This window comes from Arachis ipaensis, chromosome B09, assembly GCF_000816755.2.
Source record: "Arachis ipaensis cultivar K30076 chromosome B09, Araip1.1, whole genome shotgun sequence".
Taxonomy (NCBI): Eukaryota; Viridiplantae; Streptophyta; class Magnoliopsida; order Fabales; family Fabaceae; genus Arachis; species Arachis ipaensis.
In genome coordinates, this window is record NC_029793.2 from 56,063,266 (window position 1) to 56,086,661 (window position 23,396).

At 38.5% G+C, this 23,396-nt stretch overlaps 1 protein-coding gene across 1 annotated transcript in view; it reads left to right on the forward strand.

Moving 5' to 3' along the window:
• Positions 13,669-23,396, forward strand: part of LOC107617893 — a gene marked incomplete in the record, with an annotated part of 10,212 nt that continues 484 nt past the window's right edge. Inside the window, 13 exon segments of the mRNA XM_016319770.2 lie at positions 13,669-14,192; positions 14,294-14,465; positions 14,815-15,032; positions 15,478-15,541; positions 15,815-15,887; positions 16,325-16,402; positions 17,184-17,341; positions 18,434-18,602; positions 19,119-19,584; positions 19,700-20,122; positions 20,449-20,652; positions 21,300-21,433; positions 23,177-23,396. Coding sequence (XP_016175256.1) covers positions 13,821-14,192; positions 14,294-14,465; positions 14,815-15,032; positions 15,478-15,541; positions 15,815-15,887; positions 16,325-16,402; positions 17,184-17,341; positions 18,434-18,602; positions 19,119-19,584; positions 19,700-20,122; positions 20,449-20,652; positions 21,300-21,433; positions 23,177-23,369 — 2,724 coding nt within the window.

Sequence of the window (23,396 nt, forward strand, 5' to 3'; positions counted from 1 at the left end):
GGTGAGGAGAAGGGGTGAGGGTGGCACATGCAAGAAGAAAGAAAGAAAGAAGAAAGAGGTTCGCGTGCATGGCTAGGGTTTCCTTTAAAACCCACACACACAAGAGCAGTCATGTGTACGCATACATGGTTGTGTGTACACACAAAAGGTGAAAAAGGGAAGGGTGTGTAAGCAAAGTACCATGCACGAGTACGCACCAGAGGCTATTGAATTGGGGATGCGTACGCACGACTGGATGCGTACGCACAAAAGAATTTTTTTAAAAGACCTCAAGAGTGCGCGCGCACAATTGGGTTTGTACGCACACATCAGAGTGATGTATTTTTGGGATGTGTACGCACAATAGTGCGCATACGTGGAGCACGAATTGTGAATCACACTTTTCACAACTCGTACCACTAACCAGCAAGTGCATTGGGTCGTCCAAGTAATACCTTACGTGAGTAAGGGTCGAATCCCACAGAGATTGTTGGTTTGAAGTAATCTATGGTCTTCTGAACCTCTGCTTTCCTTTGTCCTCTGGTTCACACACGCACGTCCTTCTATGGCAAGCTGTGTGTTGGGGCATCACCGTTGTCAATGGTTACATCCCCTCCTCTTGTGAAAATGATCCAAATGCTCTGTCACAGCACGGCTAATCATCTGAGGTTCCCGATCGTGCTGGAATAGGATTCACCTCCTTTTGCGTCTGTCACTACGCCCAGCACTCGCGAGTTTGAAGCTCGTCACAGTCATTCAATCCCTGAATCCTACTCGGAATACCACAGACAAGGTTTAGACTTTCCGGATTCTCATGAAGGCCGCCATCAATCTAGCTTATACCACAGAGATTCTGATTAAGGAATCTAAGAGATATTCATTCAATCTGATGTAGAATGGAGGTGATTGTCAGACACACGTTCATGGATAGAGGAAGGTGATGAGCGTCACTGAGCATCACCTTCTCCATAGTTAGGCGCGAATGGATATCTTAGATAGGAACACGCATGTTTGAATGGAAAACAGAAATACTTGCATTAATTCATCGAGACACAGCAAAGCTCCTCACCCCCAACAATGGAGTTTAGAGACTCATGCCGTCAAAGAGTACAAAGTTTAAATCTAAAATGTCATGATATACAAAATAAGTCTCTAAAAGTTGTTTAAATACTAAACTAGTAGCCTAGGTTTACAAAAAGTGAGTAGACTATGACAGATGGTGCAGAGATCCACTTCTGGGGCCCACTTGGTGTGTGCTGGGGCTGAGATTTAAACATTTCACGTGTATAAGGCTGTTTTGGGCGTTCAACACCAGGTTTGGATCCATTTCTGGCGTTGAACTCCAACTTTTGATCCTTTTCTGGCGCTAGACGCCAGAATTGGGCAGAGAACTGGCGTTGAACGCCAGTTTACGTCGTCTATCCTTGAGCAAAGTATAGACTATTATATATTTCTGGAAAGCCCTGGATGTCTACTTTCCAACGCAATTGGAAGCGCACCATTTCGAGTTCTGTGGCTCCAGAAAATCCACTTTGAGTGCAGGGAGGTCAGAATCCAACAGCATCAGCAGTCCTTTTTCAGCCTGAATCAGATTTTTGCTCAGCTCCCTCAATTTCAACCAGAAAAATACCTAAAATTATAGAAAAATACACAACTCATAGTAAAGTCCAGAAATATGAATTTTTCCTAAAAAATAATGAAAATAAACTAAAAACTAACTAAAACATACTAAAAACTATATGAAATTAACCCCAAAAAGCGTATAAATTATCCGCTCATCACAACACCAAACTTAAACTGTTGCTTGTCCTCAAGCAACTAGACAAATAAAATAGAAGACTAATAGATTGAGAAGCAATAATATCTCAGAGTTTTTGAGTGAAGCTCAGATTCTAATCAGATGAGCGGGACTAGTAGCTTTTTGCTTCCGAACAGTTTTGGCATCTCACTTTATCCATTGAAGCTCAGAGTGATTGGCATCTATAAGAACTTAGAATTCAGAGAGTGTTATTGATTCTCCTATTTTAGTATGATGATTCTTGAACACAGCTATTTCATGAGTCTTGGCCGTGGCCCTAAGCACTTTGTTTTCCAGTATTACCACCGGATACATAAATGCCACAGACACATAATTGGGTGAACCCTTTGGATTGTGACTCAGCTTTGCTAAAGTCCCCAATTAGAGGTGTCCAGAGTTCTTAAGCACACTCTTCATTCTGCTTTGGACCTTGACTTTAACCGCTCAGTCTCAAGTTTTCACTTGACACCTTCACGCCACAAGCACATGGTTAGGGACAGTTTGATTTAGCCGCTTAGGCCAGGATTTTATTCCCTTAGGCCCTCCTATCCACTGATGCTCAAAGCCTTGGGATCCCTTTTTTATTACCCTTGCCTTTTGGTTTTAAGGGTTATTGGCTTTTTTTTTTGCTGCTTTTTCTTGCTTCAAGAATCATTTTTATGATTTTTCAGATTATCAATAACATGTCTCATGTTCATCATTCTTTCAAGAGCCAACATATTTAACAGTCTTAAACAACAAATTCAAAAGACATATGCACTATTCAAGCATTCATTCAGAAGACAGAAAGTATTGCCACCACATGTAACTAATTAGAATTTCTCTTATTAAAACTCGAAATTTTATTAGCTCTTATTCAAAAGATCTACTATTTTATTCATGTTTGAGATGATGAGAAAAATAAACTATGGCTTAATTAGTGATAGAATCAAAATAGATACTAATTACTACTATATGACTCCTAAGGTGAACTTCTTTAATGACACTATCACAGAGTTAAAGCAGAAATTGGAATTTAACAACCTTTGTTCTAGGAGATGGGTGTTCCTCTGATCCGTGGGGTGCTTGATTCCTCAAGAGATAACTTCTGGCACTTCAATTCCCTTAAGTCACGCCCTTGCTCCTCTTGTTCTTTAAACATATAGGTCAGTATTTGACTGTGTTCCTTCTGTTCTTTTATTATTTGCTCCATAGCTTCCTGTATCTTGGTGATGGACGTCTCAAGATACTCTCAGTATTCAGATTGAGGGATTTCTGGGAGAAATTCCTGTGTTTTCTTCTTGGTGGGATCATCCTGTGCTTGTTGTTTTTCCATTGATGCTTTGGTGATTGGTTTCTCAATACCCTGTGAACTTATGCAATTGATTCTTTACCTTGTTATCAATGAACTCTATATAAACAAATAAAAATAAAAATAGAAATGGGACAAATTGCTTAGAGGATTGATGCCCCATGGCTGGGTTGCCTCCCAGCAAGCGCTTCTTTATTGTCTTTAACTGGACCTTGCTGAGCTTTTAGTCTAGCTTCAGCCTTGAGCACTCTTGCTCAATGTTGCCTTCAAGATAATGCTTGATTCTCTGTCCATTGATAATGAACCTCTTATCAGAATCAATATCTTGAAGCTCCGCATAACCATATGGTGATACACTTGTAATCACGTATGGTCCCCTCCACCGGGATTTCAATTTCCCGGGGAATAGCCTGAGTCTAGAGTTAAACAGCAGAACCTTCTGTCCTGGCTCAAAGATTCTAGATGACAGCTTTCTGTCATGCCACTTTTTTTATTTCTCTTTATAAAGATTGGCATTTTCGAAAGCTGTGAATCTGAATTCCTCTAGCTCATTTAGCTGGAGCAATCTTTTTTCTCCTGCTAATTTGGCATCAAAATTTAGGAATCTGGTTGCCCAGTAGGCTTTATGTTCCAGTTCCACGGGCAGGTGACATGCCTTACCATACACAAGTTGGTATGGGGAGGTCCCTATAGGGGTCTTGAATGCTGTTCTGTAAGCCCACAGAGCATCATCCAAGTTTCGTGCCCAATCCTTTCTATGGGTATTTACTGTCCGTTCTAGGATTCTCTTTAATTCTCTGTTAGAGACTTCAGCTTGTCCATTAGTTTGTGGATGATATGGAGTAGCCACCTTATGGCGAATTCCATACCGAACCATGGCAGAGTAAAGCTGTTTATTGCAGAAGTGAGTGCCCCCATCACTGATGAGTACTCTAGGGACACCAAACTTGCTAAAGATATGTTTCTGGAGGAACTTCAGCACTGTTTTAGTATCATTGATGGGTGTGGAAATGGCCTCAACCCATTTTGATACATAGTCAACTGCCACCAGAATAAAAGTGTTTGAGTATGATGGTGGGAAAGGTCCCATGAAGTCAATTCCCCATACGTCAAACAACTCAATTTCCAAGATTCCTTGTTGAGGCATGGCGTAACCATGAGGCAGATTACCAGCTCTTTGGCAACTGTCACAGTTATGTACAAACTCTCGGGAATCTTTATAGAGTGTGGGCCAATAGAAAACACATTGGAGGACCTTGGTGGCTGTTCTCTCACCTCCGAAATGGCCTCCATATTGAGATCCATGGCAATGCCACAGGATCCTCTGTGCTTCTTCTCTAGGCACACACCTACGGATTATTCCGTCTGCACATCTCTTAAAGAGATAAGGTTCATCCCACAAGTAGTACTTTGCATCAGTAATTAATTTCTTCTTTTGTATCCTGTTGTACTCCTTGGGTATGAACCTTGCAGCTTTATAGTTTGCAATATCGGCAAACCATGGTGTTTCCTGAATGGCAAATAAATGCTCATCCGGAAAGGTCTCAGAGATCTCAAGAGAGGGGGGGCGTCCCTTCTACTGGCTCTATCCGAGACAGATGATTAGCCACTTAGTTCTCTGTCCCTTTTCTGTCTCTTATTTCTATATCAAACTCTTGCAGAAGCAACACCCATCTGATGAGCCTGGATTTTGAATCCTGCTTTGTGAGTAGATATTTAAGAGCAGCATGATCAGTATACACAATCACTTTTGATCCTACTAAGTATGATCTGAACTTGTCAATGGCGTAAACCACTGCAAGTAATTCTTTTTCTGTGGTTGTGTAATTTTTCTGGGCATCATTTAGAACACGACTAGCGTAATAAATGACGTGCAGAAACTTGTCATGCCTCTGTCCCAACACTGCACCAATGGCGTGATCACTGGCTCAAATGGTAATGTCCAGTCTGGTGCAGAAATAACTGGTGCTGTGACCAGCTTAACTTTCAGCATTTCAAACGCCTGCAGGCACTTTGTGTCAAACACAAATGGCGTGTCAGCAGCTAGCAGATTGCTTAGAGGTTTTGCGATTTTTGAAAAATCCTTTATAAACCTCCTATAGAATCCTGCATGCCCCAGAAAGCTTCTGATTGCCTTAACATTGGTAAGTGGTGGTAATCTTTCAATTACCTCTATTTTTGCTTGATCCACCTCTATTCCCTTGTTTGAGATTTTATGCCCAAGGACAATCCCTTCAGTCACCATGAAGTGACATTTTTCCCAATTTAAAACTAGGTTGGTCTCTTGGCATCTCTTCAAAACAAGTTTCAGGTGATCAAGACAGGAGCTGAATGAGTCTCCATATACTGAGAAGTCATCCATGAAGACTTCCAGAAATTTTTCCACCATATAAGAGAAAATAGAGAGCATGCATCTCTGGAAGGTTGCAGGTGCATTACACAGCCCAAATGGCATCCTCCTATAAGCAAACACTCCAGATGGACATGTGAATGCTGTTTTCTCTTGATCCTGAGGATCTACTGCAATCTGGTTATAGCCTGAGTAGCCGNAAGATTTTGTGCATGCATCTAGCTGGGCTTATGCCCTTAAGGTCACCTATGGACCACCCAAGAGCTGTCTTGTGTGTCCTTAGCACTTGAATAAGTGCTTCCTCTTCCGGTGAATTTAAGGCAGAGCTTATGATCACTGGAAACGTGTCACCTTCTCCCAGAAATGCATATTTCAAGGATGGTGGTAATGGCTTGAGCTCGGGTTTAGGAGGTTTTTCTTCTTCCAGAAGAATTTTCAAAGGCTCTTTCATGTCCTCTGAATCCTCTAAATCAGGCTGAACATCTTTAAAGATGTTTTCCAACTCTGATTCGAGACTCTCAGCCATGTTGATCTCTTCTACCAAAGAGTCAATAAGATCAACTTTCATGCAGTCTTTTGATGTGTCAGGATGCTGCATGGCTTTGACAGCGTTCAACTTAAACTCATCATCATTGACTCTCAGGGTTATTTCCTCCTGTTGGACGTCAATGAGGGATCGTCCAGTTGCTAGGAAAGGTCTTCCTAGAATGAGAGTAGCACTCTTGTGCTCCTCCATTTCTAGCACAACAAAGTCAGTGGGAAAGGCGAATGGCCCAACTCTGACAATCATGTCTTCAATCACGCCTGATGGGTTTTTAGTGGAGCCATCAGCAAGTTGGAGACATATCCGGGTTGGTTTAACTTCTTCAGTTAAGCCAAGCTTTCTGATAGTGGATGTAGGTATTAGGTTGATGTTTGCCCCAAGATCACATAAAGCTGTCTTGGTGCATTGACCTTCTAATATGCATGGTATCAGAAAACTCCCAGGGTCTTTAAGCTTCTCAGGAAAGCTTTTCAAAATGACTGCACTGCATTCTTCAGTGAGGAGAACTCTTTTTGTTTCTCTCCAATCCTTTTTATGACTCAAGATCTCTTTCATGAACTTGGCATAAGAAGGTATTTGCTCAAGTGCTTCTGCAAATGGAATCTTTATTTCAAGAGTCCTGAGATAATCTGCAAAGCGAGCAAATTGCTTATCTTGCTCCTCTTTCCGGAGTTTTTGAGGATAAGGTATCTTGGCTTTATATTCTTCAACCTTAGTTGCTGTAAGTTTATTGCCTACAGAAGTGGTTGAAGAAGCCTTTTTAGAGGGGTTTCTCTCAGCATTTGTGTGTGTCTGATCCCTCACTGGCAATTGAGTGCCAGAGTTAGACACTGGAGTGACGTTAGATGCTAACTCCTTGTCTGTTCCTGGCGTCTGAATGCCAGAACTGTGCCCATTTTGGGCGTTCAGCGCCAGATCTTGCCCATTTTGGGCGTTCAACGCCAGATCCTTGCCTATTTCTGGCATTGAACGCTAGTCCTGCCTTGTTTCTGGCATTGAACGCCAGTCCTGAGCATGGTCTGGGCGTTCAGCACCAGCCTTCCACCAAATTTCTGGCGTTTTAGTTCCAGAATTACTTTTCCCTGGGCTCTTACTGTCCTCAGGTGAATTTTGGGTGGTTTGCTCATTTCTTAGCTTTTTGCTGCCTTGAGGTGGGGTATTTAATGTTTTCCCACTTCTTAGTTGAACTGCTTGGCATTCTTCTGTTATTTGCCTTGACAGCTGTTGCTTTGTTTGCTTAAACTGTTCGTCCATATGTATATTAGCCATCCTTGTCTCTTGTAGTCTATCTTTGAATTCGGCTAACTGCTTTGTTAGAAAGTCCAATTGCTGATTGAATTCAGCAACTTGTTTTACAGGACTGAGTTCAGCAGTTGCTGTTTTAACCTCTTCTTTCATGGAAGGGTCACTGCTTAGGTACAGATGCTGATTCCTGGCAACTGTATCAATGAGCTCTTGAGCTTCTTCAATTGTCTTTCTCATGTGGATAGATCTACCAGCTGAGTAATCCAAAGACATCTGAGCTCCTTCTGCAAGCCCATAATAGAAGATGTCTAACTGAACCCACTCTGAAAACATTTCAGAGGGGCATTTTCGTAGCATCTCTCTGTATCTCTCCCAGGTATCATAAAGAGATTCATTATCTCCTTGTTTGAAGCCTTGGATGTCCAACCTTAGCTATGTCATCCGTTTTGGGGGAAGTATTGATTCAGGAATATATTATTTAGAAAAGATTTTTAAATTTTGAAAAAAAAATCTGAATTTTAGAAATGAATTTCAAAAATTTGTTTTAGAAATAGAGAGAAAAGATATTTTTGAATTTAGTGAGGAAAGAGAAAAACAATAAAATAGTACAAGATTTAAAATTTTTAGATCTAATGCTCCTAGTTTTCAAAAATTTTGGAGGGAAAACACTAAGGAACACCAAACTTAAAAATTTTAAGATCAAGATACAAGGAAAACTCAAGAACACTTCGAAGACTCACAAGAACACAAGAACATGAAGGAAGAACACCAAACTTAAAATTTTTAGAAAACCAAACTAAAATTTTCGAAAAACACAGAAAAATCAACAAGAAAACACCAAACTTAAAGTTTGGCACAGGATTTAATAGAAAAATTATTTTTGAAAAAGATTTAAAAAAAGAAAATAAGGATTCTAAAATTTTAACACGACAATAATAAGAGACTCTAAACTAAAAAGGGAAATTTTTCCTAATCTAAGCAACAAAATAGACCGTTAGTTGTCCAAACACGAACAATCCCCGGCAACGGCGCCAAAAACTTGGAGCACGAATTGTGCCTGCTTTCCTTTGTCCTCTGGTTCACACACGCACGTCCTTCTATGGCAAGCTGTGTGTTGGGGCATCACCGTTGTCAATGGTTACATCCCCTCCTCTTGTGAAAATGATCCAAATGCTCTGTCACAGCACGGCTAATCATCTGAGGTTCCCGATCGTGCTGGAATAGGATTCACCCTCCTTTTGCGTCTGTCACTACGCCCAGCACTCGCGAGTTTGAAGCTCGTCACAGTCATTCAATCCCTGAATCCTACTCGGAATACCACAGACAAGGTTTAGACTTTCCGGATTCTCATGAAGGCCGCCATCAATCTAGCTTATACCACGGAGATTCTGATTAAGGAATCTAAGAGATATTCATTCAATCTGATGTAGAACGGAGGTGATTGTTAGACAAACGTTCATGGATAGAGGAAGGTGATGAGTGTCACTGATCATCACCTTCTCCATAGTTAGGTGCAAATGGATATCTTAGATAGGAACACGCATGTTTGAATGGAAAACAGAAATACTTGCATTAATTCATCGAGACACAGCAGAGCTCCTCACCCCCAACAATGGAGTTTAGAGACTCATGCCGTCAAAGAGTACAAAGTTTAAATCTTAAATGTCATGAGATACAAAATAAATCTCTAAAAGTTGTTTAAATACTAAACTAGTAGCCTAGGTTTACAAAAAATGAGTAGACTATGACAGATGGTGCAGAGATCCACTTCTGGGGCCCACTTGGTGTGTGCTGGGGCTGAGATTTAAATATTTCACGTGCATAAGGCTGTTTTGGGCATTCAACGCCAGGTTTGGATCCATTTCTGGCGTTGAACTCCAACTTTTGATCCTTTTCTGGCGCTGGACGCCAAAATTGGGCAGAGAACTGGCGTTGAACGCCAGTTTACGTCGTCTATCCTTGAGCAAAGTATGGACTATTATATATTTTTGGAAAGTCCTAGATGTCTACTTTCCAACGCAATTGGAAGCGCACCATTTCGAGTTCTGTAGCTCCAGAAAATCCACTTTGAGTGCAGGGAGGTCAGAATCCAACAGCATCAGCAGTCCTTTTTCAGCCTGAATCAGATTTTTGCTCAGCTCCCTCAATTTCAGCCAGAAAAATACCTGAAATTACAAAAAAATACACAACTCATAGTAAAGTCCAGAAATATGAATTTTTCCTAAAAACTAATGAAAATAAACTAAAAACTAACTAAAACATACTAAAAACTATATGAAATTAACCCCAAAAAGCGTATAAATTATCCGCTCATCAATACGCATGAATTGATAAAAATTCAAGGTGATGCATACGTATAGCAGTGCTCGTACGCATGAGTCAGAGGCTGTTTTCCAAACTTTTTGCACTAAAATAAGCCCTTCAAACACCCAACAAGTCACCAAGACAATTCCAAACATTATTAGACATGCAAATCTATCAATTAAACCTATCAAAACTATCTAAAAAGGAGATTTAAAGTCCTTAAGTTGGATATTTTGGTGAGCTCTTTATCAAGGAGGTCTGTGCATGAATTCATCATTGAACCTCCACCAATGCTTGGAGTTCAAGTACTCATCACAATTCCCACGTAAGTACACCAAGCTTTCATGACAATCCAAACAAACAGTGAGCTCCCAAAATTGTTGATCCTCACTTTATATATCGAAATTCTAAACCTTGTTTTTGTATCCGTCTCCTAGTTGATTCTCATGATTCCATCCGAGTGACAAGAATTCAAAATTCTCCCTTGCATGCCAAATCATCCTCCTATATTCATTCAATTGAGCATAGCACCATCCTTGGAATCCAAACCTTGAAGTTTCAACCCTAGTAAGCCTTGATTGATTTTGCCAACCACTGCCCATCCCTCTCTTACTCTTCAACCCACAAAGAGCTCTAAGTTGACCATCCATTTTAAGCAAAGCATATTCAAGTGGGCTAATAAAGCTAAAGAATAATAATGTTATCCACTTAAATTGTGTGTTCGATGGTGATAACTTAGGAAGAGAGGCTTCCAATGGCTTTAGAAATGTGAGTTCCACTCCCTTTTGCTCCTCTTGTATGATCTCCACCTCTTGACAAGCTTTTTCAATCTCGTTTCCTTGTTCAACTTCTCCAAACTCTTCAACCACTTCTTCCAATTCCTTCATCTCAATCTCCTCCACTTGTTGCAAGTTTTGTTTCAACTCCTCTTTTTTCTCTTGAGGTTCTAATCTCTCTTCCACTCCACATGCTTCAATTGAAGTTGGTTCTTCACTTTTATCCATAGAAGTGCTTGAATTATTGGAAGAGTGTATTGAGACTAAGTGAGATAGAGATTTGGCTAAAGTAGCCATGATGTTTTCTTGCCTTTTTTGGTACTCTTCTTGCTCTTGGACAAACACTTGGAATGCTTCTTCTGTTGAGGGTTGTGGAGAAAAAGAGGGTTCATCATGTGGGAGGAGATTTTTATATATAGAAGGTGGTTCATATTGGTAAGAGTGTTGAAGTGGTGTGTATGAAGGTAATTGTTCAAGAGGTTCATGGGAGTATTGGTGTTAGAATGGTGGTGGTTCTAAGTATGATTCATAAGGTTGTTCATGAGGCACATAAGATTGGCGGTATGGTGGACATGGATTAGAATCATATGAAGGTGTGTGATGGTGGAATGGGGCTTGAGAGTATTGTGGTTGAGGGTTATATTGAGGGTATGATTATTCATAAGCATATGGTGGTGGAGGTTCATAATCATAGTAAGACCCACCATATCTATTGGATTGATATGCATCATGGAGAGGATTTTGCTCATAGTGACACGGAGGAGGTTGTTATAATGAAGGTTGTCTATATGCATGTGGCTCATCCCTCAATTGATTTTTCGTCCCATATTGTCAACTAGCATTGAAGTTACCATTTTCTACAACATAATTACAACCAAACTACAAGGCAAAAGGGTGAGAATTCATAGAAAAGAGAGAAAATAAAAAGCAAAAAGATATCAAGAAATAAGAAAAGCACAATCCTAAATACTAACAAAAACAAGCAAACAACCAAAAAGTAAGCTATTTACATATTAACATATTCACAATAGGCAAGAACAAGCACACATTACAATTCTCCGACAACGGTGTCAAAAACCTGATAAGGGCCAAACGTCGGTTTAGAATTCTCTAAAAAAATTGCTTCATCAATAATATAGTTCCAAACTAACAAATGACTCTAATCAAAGTTTTTAAATGATTGTCACATTTCGAATAAATAAAAACCGGGGATTTTGAATTCCATATCATTATATACAATTTCAAAAAATAAATACAAGATAAGTGGATAGAATCCACTCTTTTTAAATAAAAAATAAACGTAGAATATGGATTTATTAAGTGCGCTCTTTCTCAATAAGCAAAATTCACATTTTGCTAAGTGTGATTTGTGTTTATGTGTGTGGAGTTGAGCCGGATGAAATGCGTTTTAAATTTTTCTAGTTTGATAAATAATAATAAGTCTTATATTCAAAATATGTCCGACAGATAATACGATCACTCAACGAATTCTCCATGCTTCTTAAAATAAAAATCAAATCCACACCAGATTAATCATTTAGCTTGTTGGGAGTAAATCCTCATAGTAGTCCCTGAGATTCGCGTGAATATTCAATGTAGTTCTCAAGATCCTGATTTTTCCATTATAGTCCTCCACATAGAGCTCCGAGTACTCATAATAATCCCTGGACATATTTTTGGTATGAGTCATCACCAGAGCACTGACGTGGCCATATTTTGCCACGCTGGAGGGCTCCAAAACGTCGTCGTTTTGGTTTGGCGCCCTTGAGTACAAATAACGACGCCGTTTAGATGTTATTTAGAAAAACAGTTGTCTCCAATACAAACACTTCATCTTCGTCACTTCTTCTTCTACCCTCTCACTTCATCTTCATCTCTTCATCAATGGCGCTACCGTAAGATTCTATTTGTTGGGTTAAAAAAGTTGAGAGAAGAAGTAATCCAACTGAAAACTCTTTTCGTTCTTTCCCTCCTCTACCAAAAGCACGAGGTTCCGACTTTGTGATCAGACTCAAAGTAACATTTTCTTTTTACCTTGGGTTTTCAATATAGTGTTGGTTCTTCATGATATGCAAGTTGTTAGTGTGGTTGAGGTTTTCTCATTTTTTCAGGATGGAGGATGTTTCCCAGGATGCCCTCAACAACCTCAAATCTCTCATAGATCAAGGCTCACCTTTTTCATCTCTCTCTTAATCTTTGCTCTTTTTTCTCATCTGGGTCTCACCTTTTTCCTCCTTTTTTATGCTCATGTTAAAAAATTGCTTCTTTTCTCTTTTTGTAATTATACTTAGTTGAGGAGCCATTGCAGAAAACCTTTCAGGTAATCTATTTTTTTTTATCTTTTTTTATTTATTGTTTCTAGATACTTATTCTGATCTGATTTTAACATTTTGAATTATTCATTATGTACTGTGTGACTGTGTAAATTATTCTCTATTAGTTCCTTTTCGGTGGATTGTGTCTAGTGTGGCCATTTGGAATCATGATGGTTAAAGTAATTTTGAATGTTTCATTCACGTTATTAACTAATTAGTGCTGCTATTCTCCTGCATGCTTTTTGGTGAGATTTATAATTTGTATTGATTTAGTAGGAAAAGGGATTCAATCAATGCTTGAAGGATTATTTTTAACAAATGGCTATGAATTTTTACTTGGTTATTATTCTCGATGATGTTTCATTTTCAGAAACCAATAGTCCCGCCTGATTTGTGCAGATCAATTCGCGAGTCACAACTAATATGATTGTCAGGTTACTCAAGAGAGGTGCTCATTTTGAAACAATCTTTTTTTTTGTTGGTATCCCATGTCATCTCGGTCACTTCTAAATGTATTTTCTTGTCAACATGTGCAAATTATGCTATATATAATTGTCTTATCTCTGTTTCTTTTTTTTTTCTCTCTCTTTCTTTGTGATCAATTCTAGGATATTCCTGTCTTTGCAATTGGTGTTGGGCTTAGCACATTTGACAAAGCATCTTGTAAGTTAAATTTATTAGAGAAAGAAAGAAAAATATTGGTCTGTTGGGATAAATTATTTGACTTCTAACTGTGTATCTTGATCTTGTATAATCCGCATGTTCATTATTATGTTCAATCTCACATTCAGATCAATGAATATTCTGATCGTGTGGTCTTGGTGAATATTATTCTTTGGATTTTTCTAAGATTAATTTGGTAGTTTAGCTTCTGCCATTTCATTCTGAATTTTTATCATATTTATCTGTAGCCTTCTTCATAAAAAAATATGAGTAACCTATCACCACATGTGTAAAGATTTTGGATATGACTTGGTCTGAAGTTTTCGGCCTTGAAAAAAAAAAATTAGCATAATGAGAACTACATTGTGTATTCACGCGAATGTCAGGATTATTATGGGATTTACTCGCTTGTTGGAGAGAGATACTGGTCAACCAATTTTTTTTTATTACATTTAGCATTTTCTTCTCCAGTTCGCGGTCTGCCTTATCATCACTGCATCTGTCACCCAAGTGCCGCTGTATACGCTTTTTCTCTTTACACACGCACATGCATTCATGTCCACCTTCCTCTTCCCCGGCAGTTACGCTTATCACTGCTATGGTTATAACCGTTTTCCGTTCCACCTCACAACCTCATCTCCCCGAACGGTAACCGTTCGTGCCGCGGTTCCAGCTCTCGAGAAGCGTGGTAGAAAGAAGAAGTCGGCCAAGGAGGTAGGCGGCGGCGGTGACGATGTATATTCTGCGCTCGAGAATGGACTTCGGTTCACTTTTATGGAGGAGCTCATGTACCGAGCAAGGAACCGGGACTCCGCCAGCGTCTCCCGAATCATCTACGACATGGTGGCTGCCGGCCTCACCCCTGGCCCGAGGTCCTTCCATGGCTTGGTGGTCTCTCAGGCCCTTAACGGTGACGAACAAGCTGCGGTAACCACTTTCTCTCCTTGTTTTTCCTCTTGTATTTCTTGAAATTTTTAGTTTCTGCTTCAATTTCGGAATCTGAAGAATTGCGTTTACTGAAATTGAAGATGGAAGCTCTGAGGAGAGAGCTGAGTGCGGGGCTTAGGCCAGTTCACGAGACGTTTGTCGCGTTGATAAGGTTGTTTGGGTCCAGAGGGCGGGCTACTAGAAGTCTTGAAATACTTTCAGCCATGGAAAAGCTTGATTATGATATTCGCCAAGCTTGGCTTATTCTCATTGGTACTATTCATTCCTATCATTATCATATGATACGTCTACCAGTTAATTTTCTTATGGTCGTCATCATCATCATCATCGTTGTATATATATATATATATTTTTTTTTTGTGAAAAAAAGAAATTGTTTGAACGGACTTAGAGCATGTTTGAATTTAGAATTCCAAACCCTCAGGCAAAAGCTACTGTTTATCTTAAAAATACCTTGTCTGTAGATGTGGTTTATGACAATGACATTTTATGAGTCATGTGGTTGAAACAATGTAATCGGATGAGGCCCAGCTGTTGTTGTATTTGTTCGCCACTCTCACTGCTGTATGATATGTTGTATTTCTTGACTTGGCATCATTAGACGAGCTTGTAAGGAACAAGCATTTGGAAGATGCCAACACTGTGTTCTTTCAGGGTTCCAAGGGTGGACTTAGAGCTACTGATGAGGTTTATGATCTTCTAATTGAGGAAGACTGTAAGGCAGGGGATCATTCTAATGCCTTAGATATTGCCTATGAGATGGAGGCAGCTGGCCGTATGGCAACTACTTTTCATTTCAATTGTCTGCTCAGTGTGCAGGTAATATTCCTTAATCGCCAGCTTTTGTAATTTATCAATATAGTAGCTGAAAGACTGATAGAAATGTAGGAAGACTTGTGTACAGTTTTTGCTTTCTATTACGGAAAGCATTTCACATGCAAATCTGAGGGTCAGATTGATATCATCTTGATAATGAAGGTGAAAAATTTAGAGAAAACAATTTTCATGTATATCTTATTCCTCAATATCAACTATTCATCAGTTTGGTCCATTAATGTGGCATTGTTTTGATAAATTCAATCCTGAAATCACGTTGAATCCTTGCTTCATGGTTTGTTTTTCTCTGTGACTATACTACCTGTCTAGGTAACTGATACACCAGTTCATTTGTATATATTTTGGGGCCATCAATGAGCTTGGTTGATTTTTCTGATCAGTTTTTTATACTTTTCATTCTTTAAAAATGTTATATTCAATTAATCAGGCAACCTGTGGAATACCAGAAATAGCATTTTCAACGTTTGAAAACATGGAATACGGAGGAGAAGGTTTGCACTCAACATTTCTCCTTGCTTTCCCTTTCTTCTTTTGCTCACCTTGAAACTTATATTTTTTTATCATGGTGTGGTTTACTATCTTGAGTTATGCTTTGCTTCTGTTTCTTACAGCTTTTCAAATTCCTCTGTTCAACTTGTATGTTCATTTTTCTTTACCTGTTTCTGTGTATGTTGTTTGGGGGAGTTACCCTTTTCTGAATTGTTAGTCCTCTTTCTTCATTATTAACACTTCAAGTTAAATCATCTTTGTTCTTCACATTACAGATTATATGAAGCCAGATACAGAGACGTACAATTGGGTTATACAGGCATACACTAGAGCTGAATCTTATGACAGGTCAATCTGTTTTCTGTACATAGCATGTGAATAATTGTCATTAGCCTGTGTTATCACCTCGTTACCTATGTTAATGGTTTGAACAGTTTCCTCAGTCCTTAGTATATGGTTTACAAATATGTGGAATCATATTGGCTAACATTTTCACTTCAGGATCTTTCATATATCTTTTATTGTATAAAATATTACTTTGGATTTTTCTATTCACACTTTCATCTGTTATTATTTATCAACAGATCAATAAAAAAAAATTATCAACAGTTGACATTCTCAGTTTGTCTATGACTTATCTGACTCTTCCTATTTCTTTCTTTTTTTATAACTTAGAAAGTTGGAAGGTCTCCAAAAATGGCTTCATTAAATTGAATATTCTCTGGATTGAGTTATGCTTGCTATTTTGTAATCCCATCAACTTGCTTTTGTGTGGCTTATTATAGAGTACAAGATGTTGCAGAGTTACTTGGCATGATGGTTGAAGATTACAAGCGCATACAGCCAAATGTGAAGACTCATGCGTATGGCTATAAACTTGATCACTGTAACATATTTTATGCAAATTTTGATGTTATGCCGTCTGTCATTATTTGTGGTATTTGAGTAAAGTGAAACTCTTGCAATTTTAATGGCAACCTTGTACATGGGATAGTGTAGGTGTCTGCTTCTATTTTGTGAAAGGCGCACAATCCTTTTGGTGTCTCTCTAAAATATGCAGATATTCAAAAGTTTTGTTCATTTTGTGTTCTTTTTTTCTCTTTTCTATTCCTATCTTATTATTGAGAACGTCTGATCCTAGATGCTGTTTGTGTATTATCCTACTTTTTTTGTTAGTAATATTTCTTCTTTTAAAACAAATACCCAATATTTTGTGTTTTTAAATTTTGTGAACGAAAAACTAAAAACCAGAAAAAACACCTGTTTCATTGTTTCATTTCCTAATTTGTCACAAAACCCAAAAAAGTAGGAGACAGAGGACAAAAACATGAAATGAAAACAAAAATCAATCAAGTCTTTTGTTTTTTCCTGTTTTAGACCAGATTATCTCTACTCGTCCATATATCAACTTTTTCAGGTTTGTATGCAATTCTTTGATGGACGTTTCCTCTCTGTTTTCTATGTGATACTTGTATTGTCAGGAAAACCGAGTTATTTACTATCGTTCATTTTTGGGTTTGATAGTCATTCATTAAGCTGGTTATGTCAACACTAAATAATTCACAATGGCGAAAAATTTTGTTATATGGAATCATGAAATTTCCATTTCCTCCTGATCTGATCAGCAGCATAGTTTCTCTGCAGGTTGTTAGTGGAGTGTTTTACGAAGTACTGTGTAGTAAAAGAAGCCATTAGGCATTTCCGTGCCCTTAAAAACTTTGAAGGAGGCACAAAAGTCCTATATAATGAAGGCAATGATGGAGATCCACTTTCCTTGTATCTTCGGGCTTTATGTCAGGAAGGTAAGCATATACTGTTAACTCGTTATGTTTCTGTTAGGGACTTGGGTATTATGGGGTGCTCAAAGTCCCACATCGAGTAGTATGGGATGCTTGATGTTGTATATAAGGAGAGTGGTTCTTCCCCCTTATCAGCTAGCTTTTAAGGTGTGGTTTCCCACTTTCCTTAGATACTTAACAATGGTATCAGAGCGTGGTTGTTGGCGCCATGGAAAGGGCTACCTATAGGCTGGATTAAGGTGAATACCGAATATCGTTGGGTCAGTGTCGATAGAGTGAAGTCGCCGTGGACGTCGGCTCTCTAGGGCCGGTGTATTGTTAGAGACTTGGGTATTATGGGGTGCTCAAAGTCCCACATCGAGTAGCCGCCGTGGACGTCGGCTCTCCAGGGCCGGTGTATTGTTAGGGACTTGGGTATTATGGGGTGCTCAAAGTCCCACATCGAGTAGTATGGGATGCTTGATGTTGTATATAAGGACCACTTATTAGCTAGCTTTTAAGGTGTGGTTTCCCACTTTCCTTAGATACCTAACAATGGTATCAGAGCCTGGTTAGGGACTTGGGTATTATGGGGTGCTCAAAGTCCCACATCAAGTAGTTTGGGATGCTTGATGTTGTATATAAGGAGAGTGGTTCTTCCCATTTAACAGCTAGCTTTTAAGGTGTGGTTTCCCACTTTCCTTAGATACCTAACAGTTTCTTTAGTTTTTCCATTCTTATAGACGTTTTATTCTTAAAGAATTTATTTCTTTAGTTTTTCCATTCTTATAGACGTTTTATTCTTAAAGAATTTAAAACTTCGTTCGATCTTCTGTATCAAATGTTAGTATATTGCCATGCTTTCCATTGTTTTAATGAGGTTTCCATGACAAGGAAAGAATTTTCAGGTTAGTTATTGATGGGTAATCTGTATGTCGCTGCATGCAGGATCTGGATCTACAAATAAGATTCATCATAGTAGTAACTATAGATAATTATCATGGTTAATGATTGTCTTTGGAGTTCAATATTTTTATCCATAATTGTTTATAGAAAGTGATGACAAAATTGTCACTTTGTGTGTTGTCTGATCCTGGTAGTCATTTTCAAATTCAGGAAGGATAGTTGAAATGCTTGAAGCTCTAGAAACAATGGGAAAAGATAACCAGCCAATCCCACCACGGGCAATGATCTTGAGCAGAAAATACCGGACATTAGTGAGTTCATGGATTGAACCTTTACATGAAGAGGCTGAACTGGGTTATGAAATTGATTACATTGCTAGGTACTGCTTGTATTTTGGCGACAGTTATGATTTTATATTTAATTATTTATTCTATTTATATTTTTATATTATATGTAGTAATTGTTCATTCATGGCTAGGATACTGAATCCCAACATTACAATTTTCCTTGTATTATTTTTCCAGACTTTCAGCTCAGTTTTTAGTCCAACAATGACTTCTTTCTTGTGTGCAGCCCAGACTAATGTGTTAAATCCCTTTAGTACTTAAATTTCCATATTATTGACATAAGCAATCTACATCTAGATAATGATCTCAGTAAAATCTTGTAGTCTCCTTTTACTTGGAAATTTTACATCAATTTTCTTTTAGGTCTCTTTCTTACTATTTTAAGCAAGGATATGGTAGCAATAATCTGGTAAATGATAGTTGAAGTACTTATTCCTTCAAGTTGTTGACTCCTTTCTAAATGAATTGGGATTTTGCTATGAATGGCCTAATACATTCAATATTCACCTATGAGATTTTAATATGTTGATTCCTATCAATTGAAACAGATATATTGCAGAGGGAGGCCTTACCGGAGAACGAAAGAGGTGGGTGCCTCGAAGAGGTAAAGAGCCTCTAGATCCTGATGCTCAAGGATTTATATATTCAAACCCAATAGAGAGCTCCTTCAAACAGAGATGTCTTGAGGAATTGAAGTTGTACCATAAAAAGCTCTTGACGACCTTGCAGAATGAAGGGCTTGCAGCTTTAGGGGATGATGCTACTGAATCTGATTATATTAGAGTGGAGGAGAGGCTAAAGAAAATAATAAAGGGGCCTACACAGAATATTTTAAAGCCTAAAGCTGCTAGTAAAATGGTTGTGTCTGAATTAAAGGAAGAACTAGAAGCCCAAGGTTTACCTATTGACGGAACAAGAAATGTTCTTTATCAGCGTGTACAGAAAGCAAGGAGAATAAACCGATCTCGTGGTCGGCCCCTTTGGGTTCCTCCTGTTGAAGAGGAGGAAGAAGAGGTTGATTATTTGTCTGTTCTATTTTACGGCTTCTCTCTCTCTCTATCTCTCTCTCTCTCTCTCTCTCTCTTCTCTCTCATTGAATTAATATGTAATGCTTATACCTACATTGTAGGTGGATGAAGAGCTAGATGTGTTAATTTCGCGAATAAAGCTGGAGGAAGGAAATACAGAGTTCTGGAGACGTCGATTCTTAGGAGAAGGATTAAATAATAATCATATAAAGGCAATGGATGCAGATAAATCAGAGTCCACTGAAGTCTCAGATGATGTTAATGCTGTGGAAGATGCTGCAAAGGAGCTTGAAGATGATGAAGCAGAAGATGATGAGGAGGAAACAGAACAGGCAGAAGAGGAGGTAGAAGTAGAAGTAGAAGTGGAACCATCAGACAACCAAGATGTACACAGGGTAAAGGAAAAGGAAGTTGAAGCTAAACGGCCCCTTCAAATGATTGGAGTTCAGTTGTTGAAAGATTCTGACCAACCTACCACCAGATCTAAGAAGTTCAAAAGATCCTCTGCTCGACTGCAGGCCGAGGTATGAAAATCCCCCGATATCCCATATTTTTAATATTTAAAAAACAAGGTTTTTCTTCTTTTTCTTTTTTGGTGGCTTCTTTTTGCTGGTGGGTTGTTGGGGAGAGAGGAAGGGAGGGAGAGGTTTGCAAAAGATCTAGAAATCTTGGAAAGTAACAGCAAACAAGTGAAAACTGTTCTAGGAGCCTGAGATTTTGCATAGGTAATGTAATTCATGAGAGCCAGGTGTAGACCTCCAGCCTTGTTTTTATTTACCAGTATTTCGTTGTTGCAGGATTGCATGTTAAAAGTTTCATAGTTTGAGGATCCCAATCTGATTCTTTGCAGGATGATGACGACGATGATTGGTTCCCTGAAGACCCATTTGAGGCATTTAAGGAAATGAGGAAGCGAAAAGTGTTTGATGTATCAGACATGTATACAATAGCAGATGCTTGGGGATGGACATGGGAGAGAGAACTGAAGAACAAACCTCCGCCTAGATGGTCACAGGAATGGGAAGTTGAGTTGGCAATAAAAGTTATGCAGAAGGCAAGTAGCTGAACCTTTTTTCCATTGCAAGCTTGCTTCTCATTCGATTGGTTTGAAATGTTCAGATGTCTTGGTTTCATATAGATATGGAGTCAACCCTTTATAATGTAATCCAAAAATGTTGCTGAATGGCTTTAAAAATTATATTTTGATGGTATTATCTTATTACCATTATGGAAATCCTTATGTCGGGATCTATTCACACAGGTTATATATTGAGTTTATTTTTTATCTGTTTTTTCAGTCGTTTGATTGTCAATTTGTGGTTTAATAAGATTGTTCCTTCCTCCATCTTGGATATTAGTGTCCTTAGCATGCCATTTCTGAATTTATAAATACTGACTAATGATATTCTTTTACTAGAAAGAAGGAACAAAACTAGGTTGATGTTTACATATCTGTTTATAAATTCCTGTTCAAACATGGTGTTATATTAACTATTTCTATTATGAAATTACGTAGCTAATCAACAATGTATTGGAAGTTTAGGCTGTTAGCTACAAAAATAAGAGGAGTTTTGAACAATAACAACTGGCCTTTTGGCCTTATTTACATGGACAATAAATATACAATGCAGTAAACATGTTAAATTTTAATGTTCAGTAGTAATGTCTTTGCTGAATGAGATTCTGGACTGTATGATACAGGTAATACAATTGGGAGGGACACCCACTATAGGAGATTGTGCCATGATATTGCGTGCAGCTATAAGGGCACCTCTACCTTCCAATTTCTTGACGATTTTGCAGACAACTCATAGTCTTGGTTATAAGTTTGGGAGGTAAATCTATTTTCTTTATGTAACAAAATTCTTTCCAAACTATGCATGCCGGCCACAGTATCTTGAAATGTTATGTGCCTTTTTGAGATGTTATTAACCACTAGGATTTCCAAGAGAAGAATTATCTTTGTTTGACCGAAAAAACTCTGTAAGAAAATATGCTAAGTGTTGCATTATGAAGATTTTAGTTAAGTCAGAAAGAGCATAGACACATTAAACAAGATAGCATTGCAGATCATTTTAAACTAGAGAGAGTTGGGATAGCAACTATGTTAAGTATCTAAGGAAAATGATAAACCACACCTTAAAAGTTAGCTATTAAGGGGGAACAACAACTATCCTCGAATACAACATCAAGCATCCCATACTACCTGATGTGGGACACCCTAAGAGAGCCAACATCCACGACGCTATACTACCCAAGTTCCTAACAATACACCACCCTAAGAGAGCCGACATCGGCTATCAGTATTCGGTATTCACCTTAATCTAATCTATAGATAGCCCTTTCTATGGTACCGACAACCTAGATCTGATACCATTGCTAAGTATCTAAAAAAAAGTGGAAAACCACACCTTAAATGCTAGCTGTTAATGGGAAAGAGGAACTATCTTTAAATAAAATATCAAGCATCCCATACTACTCATAGTACCCGATGTGGGATTTTGGACACCCTATAATACCCAAGTCCTTAACAAACTAGTATAGAGATGATGGTAAAATCTTACTGTAGATGGTTTGTACATGTGGATCAAACCAGTAAGGTGAGTGGATCAAACCCATAATAGTCCTGTAAATAGATGCTACAAGAAATAAATGAATAAGTAAAAGGTAAAGTCTGCCTTTTGTCCTCATTATTTTCAAAAAGTTTCAAAAATATTCCTAACTTCTAATTTGAATCAATAACGTTTTCTATTAGTTTCAAATCTATCCTTATGCTTAATTTTGTGTGATAAACTTCTTTTTACCAATTTTTACCCCTCCCCCAATCACCGCACCTTACCATTGCAACCCGATTACACCAACCTCCTCATTAGCATCATCAACATCAACAACCACATCTCCCCCACCCAACCATGACCTTCACTACCACTACCTTTTCCTATTTCTCCTCCTCTGGGATTCTCCTTCTCTCCTTAATTTTGATTTTTTCTTCAATCATTTTTCTGTCTCTGTATTATGTGGTTGTTCATGATGCGTGGTGCAGCAAAGTGAGGCGGGACGGGGCGAGGTTAGGGGTGGGGGTGGTGAGGGTGCGGCGGTGCACTAGTAGAGTTGGTTTAAATGGGTGGAGAGAGAGAGGAGGAGGAGGAGGATGTATAAAAGGGTAACACAATTAAGAATAAGGGTAAATTTGAAACTAATAAAGAAGTTAGAAACAAAAATGATACAAATTAAAAGTTAGGATATTTTTGAAACTTCAAAACATTAGACAAAAAGAAACTTTACTCATAAACAGATATTGGTAGTTGAAACTATTAAAAGATATTCAGATAGTTATGATTTAGAACATTATAGCATAGTTCTAGGCTTCTAGCTAACCTCATCTAGTGGAACAATGCCAAGTTATCGTTATTTGAGTTCTGTGCGGTTAGGTTTTGTTACCTCATCATTGAAGGCATGCTTGTTGAGTAGATTGGATTTTTCTTTTGCATTTTTTCTACTACTGTCATTGGTTGTCTGCCTCTCCTTATCTTATGCATTTCAGCTCATTGTTTCCCTTTGCTATACTCATTTTGCAGTCCCATCTATGATGAGGTCATTTCTCTCTGCCTTGATCTTGGGGAACTGGATGCCGCTGTTGCTGTAGTAGCAGACTTGGAGACAACAGGGATCTTGGTTTCAGACCAGACATTGGACAGAGTGATTTCAGCTAAACAGATGACTGACGATAATTCCAATGGAGGCATAGCAGAATCAGATGCAGGACTGTAAATTATACCTTAATGTTGTACTGGAGTA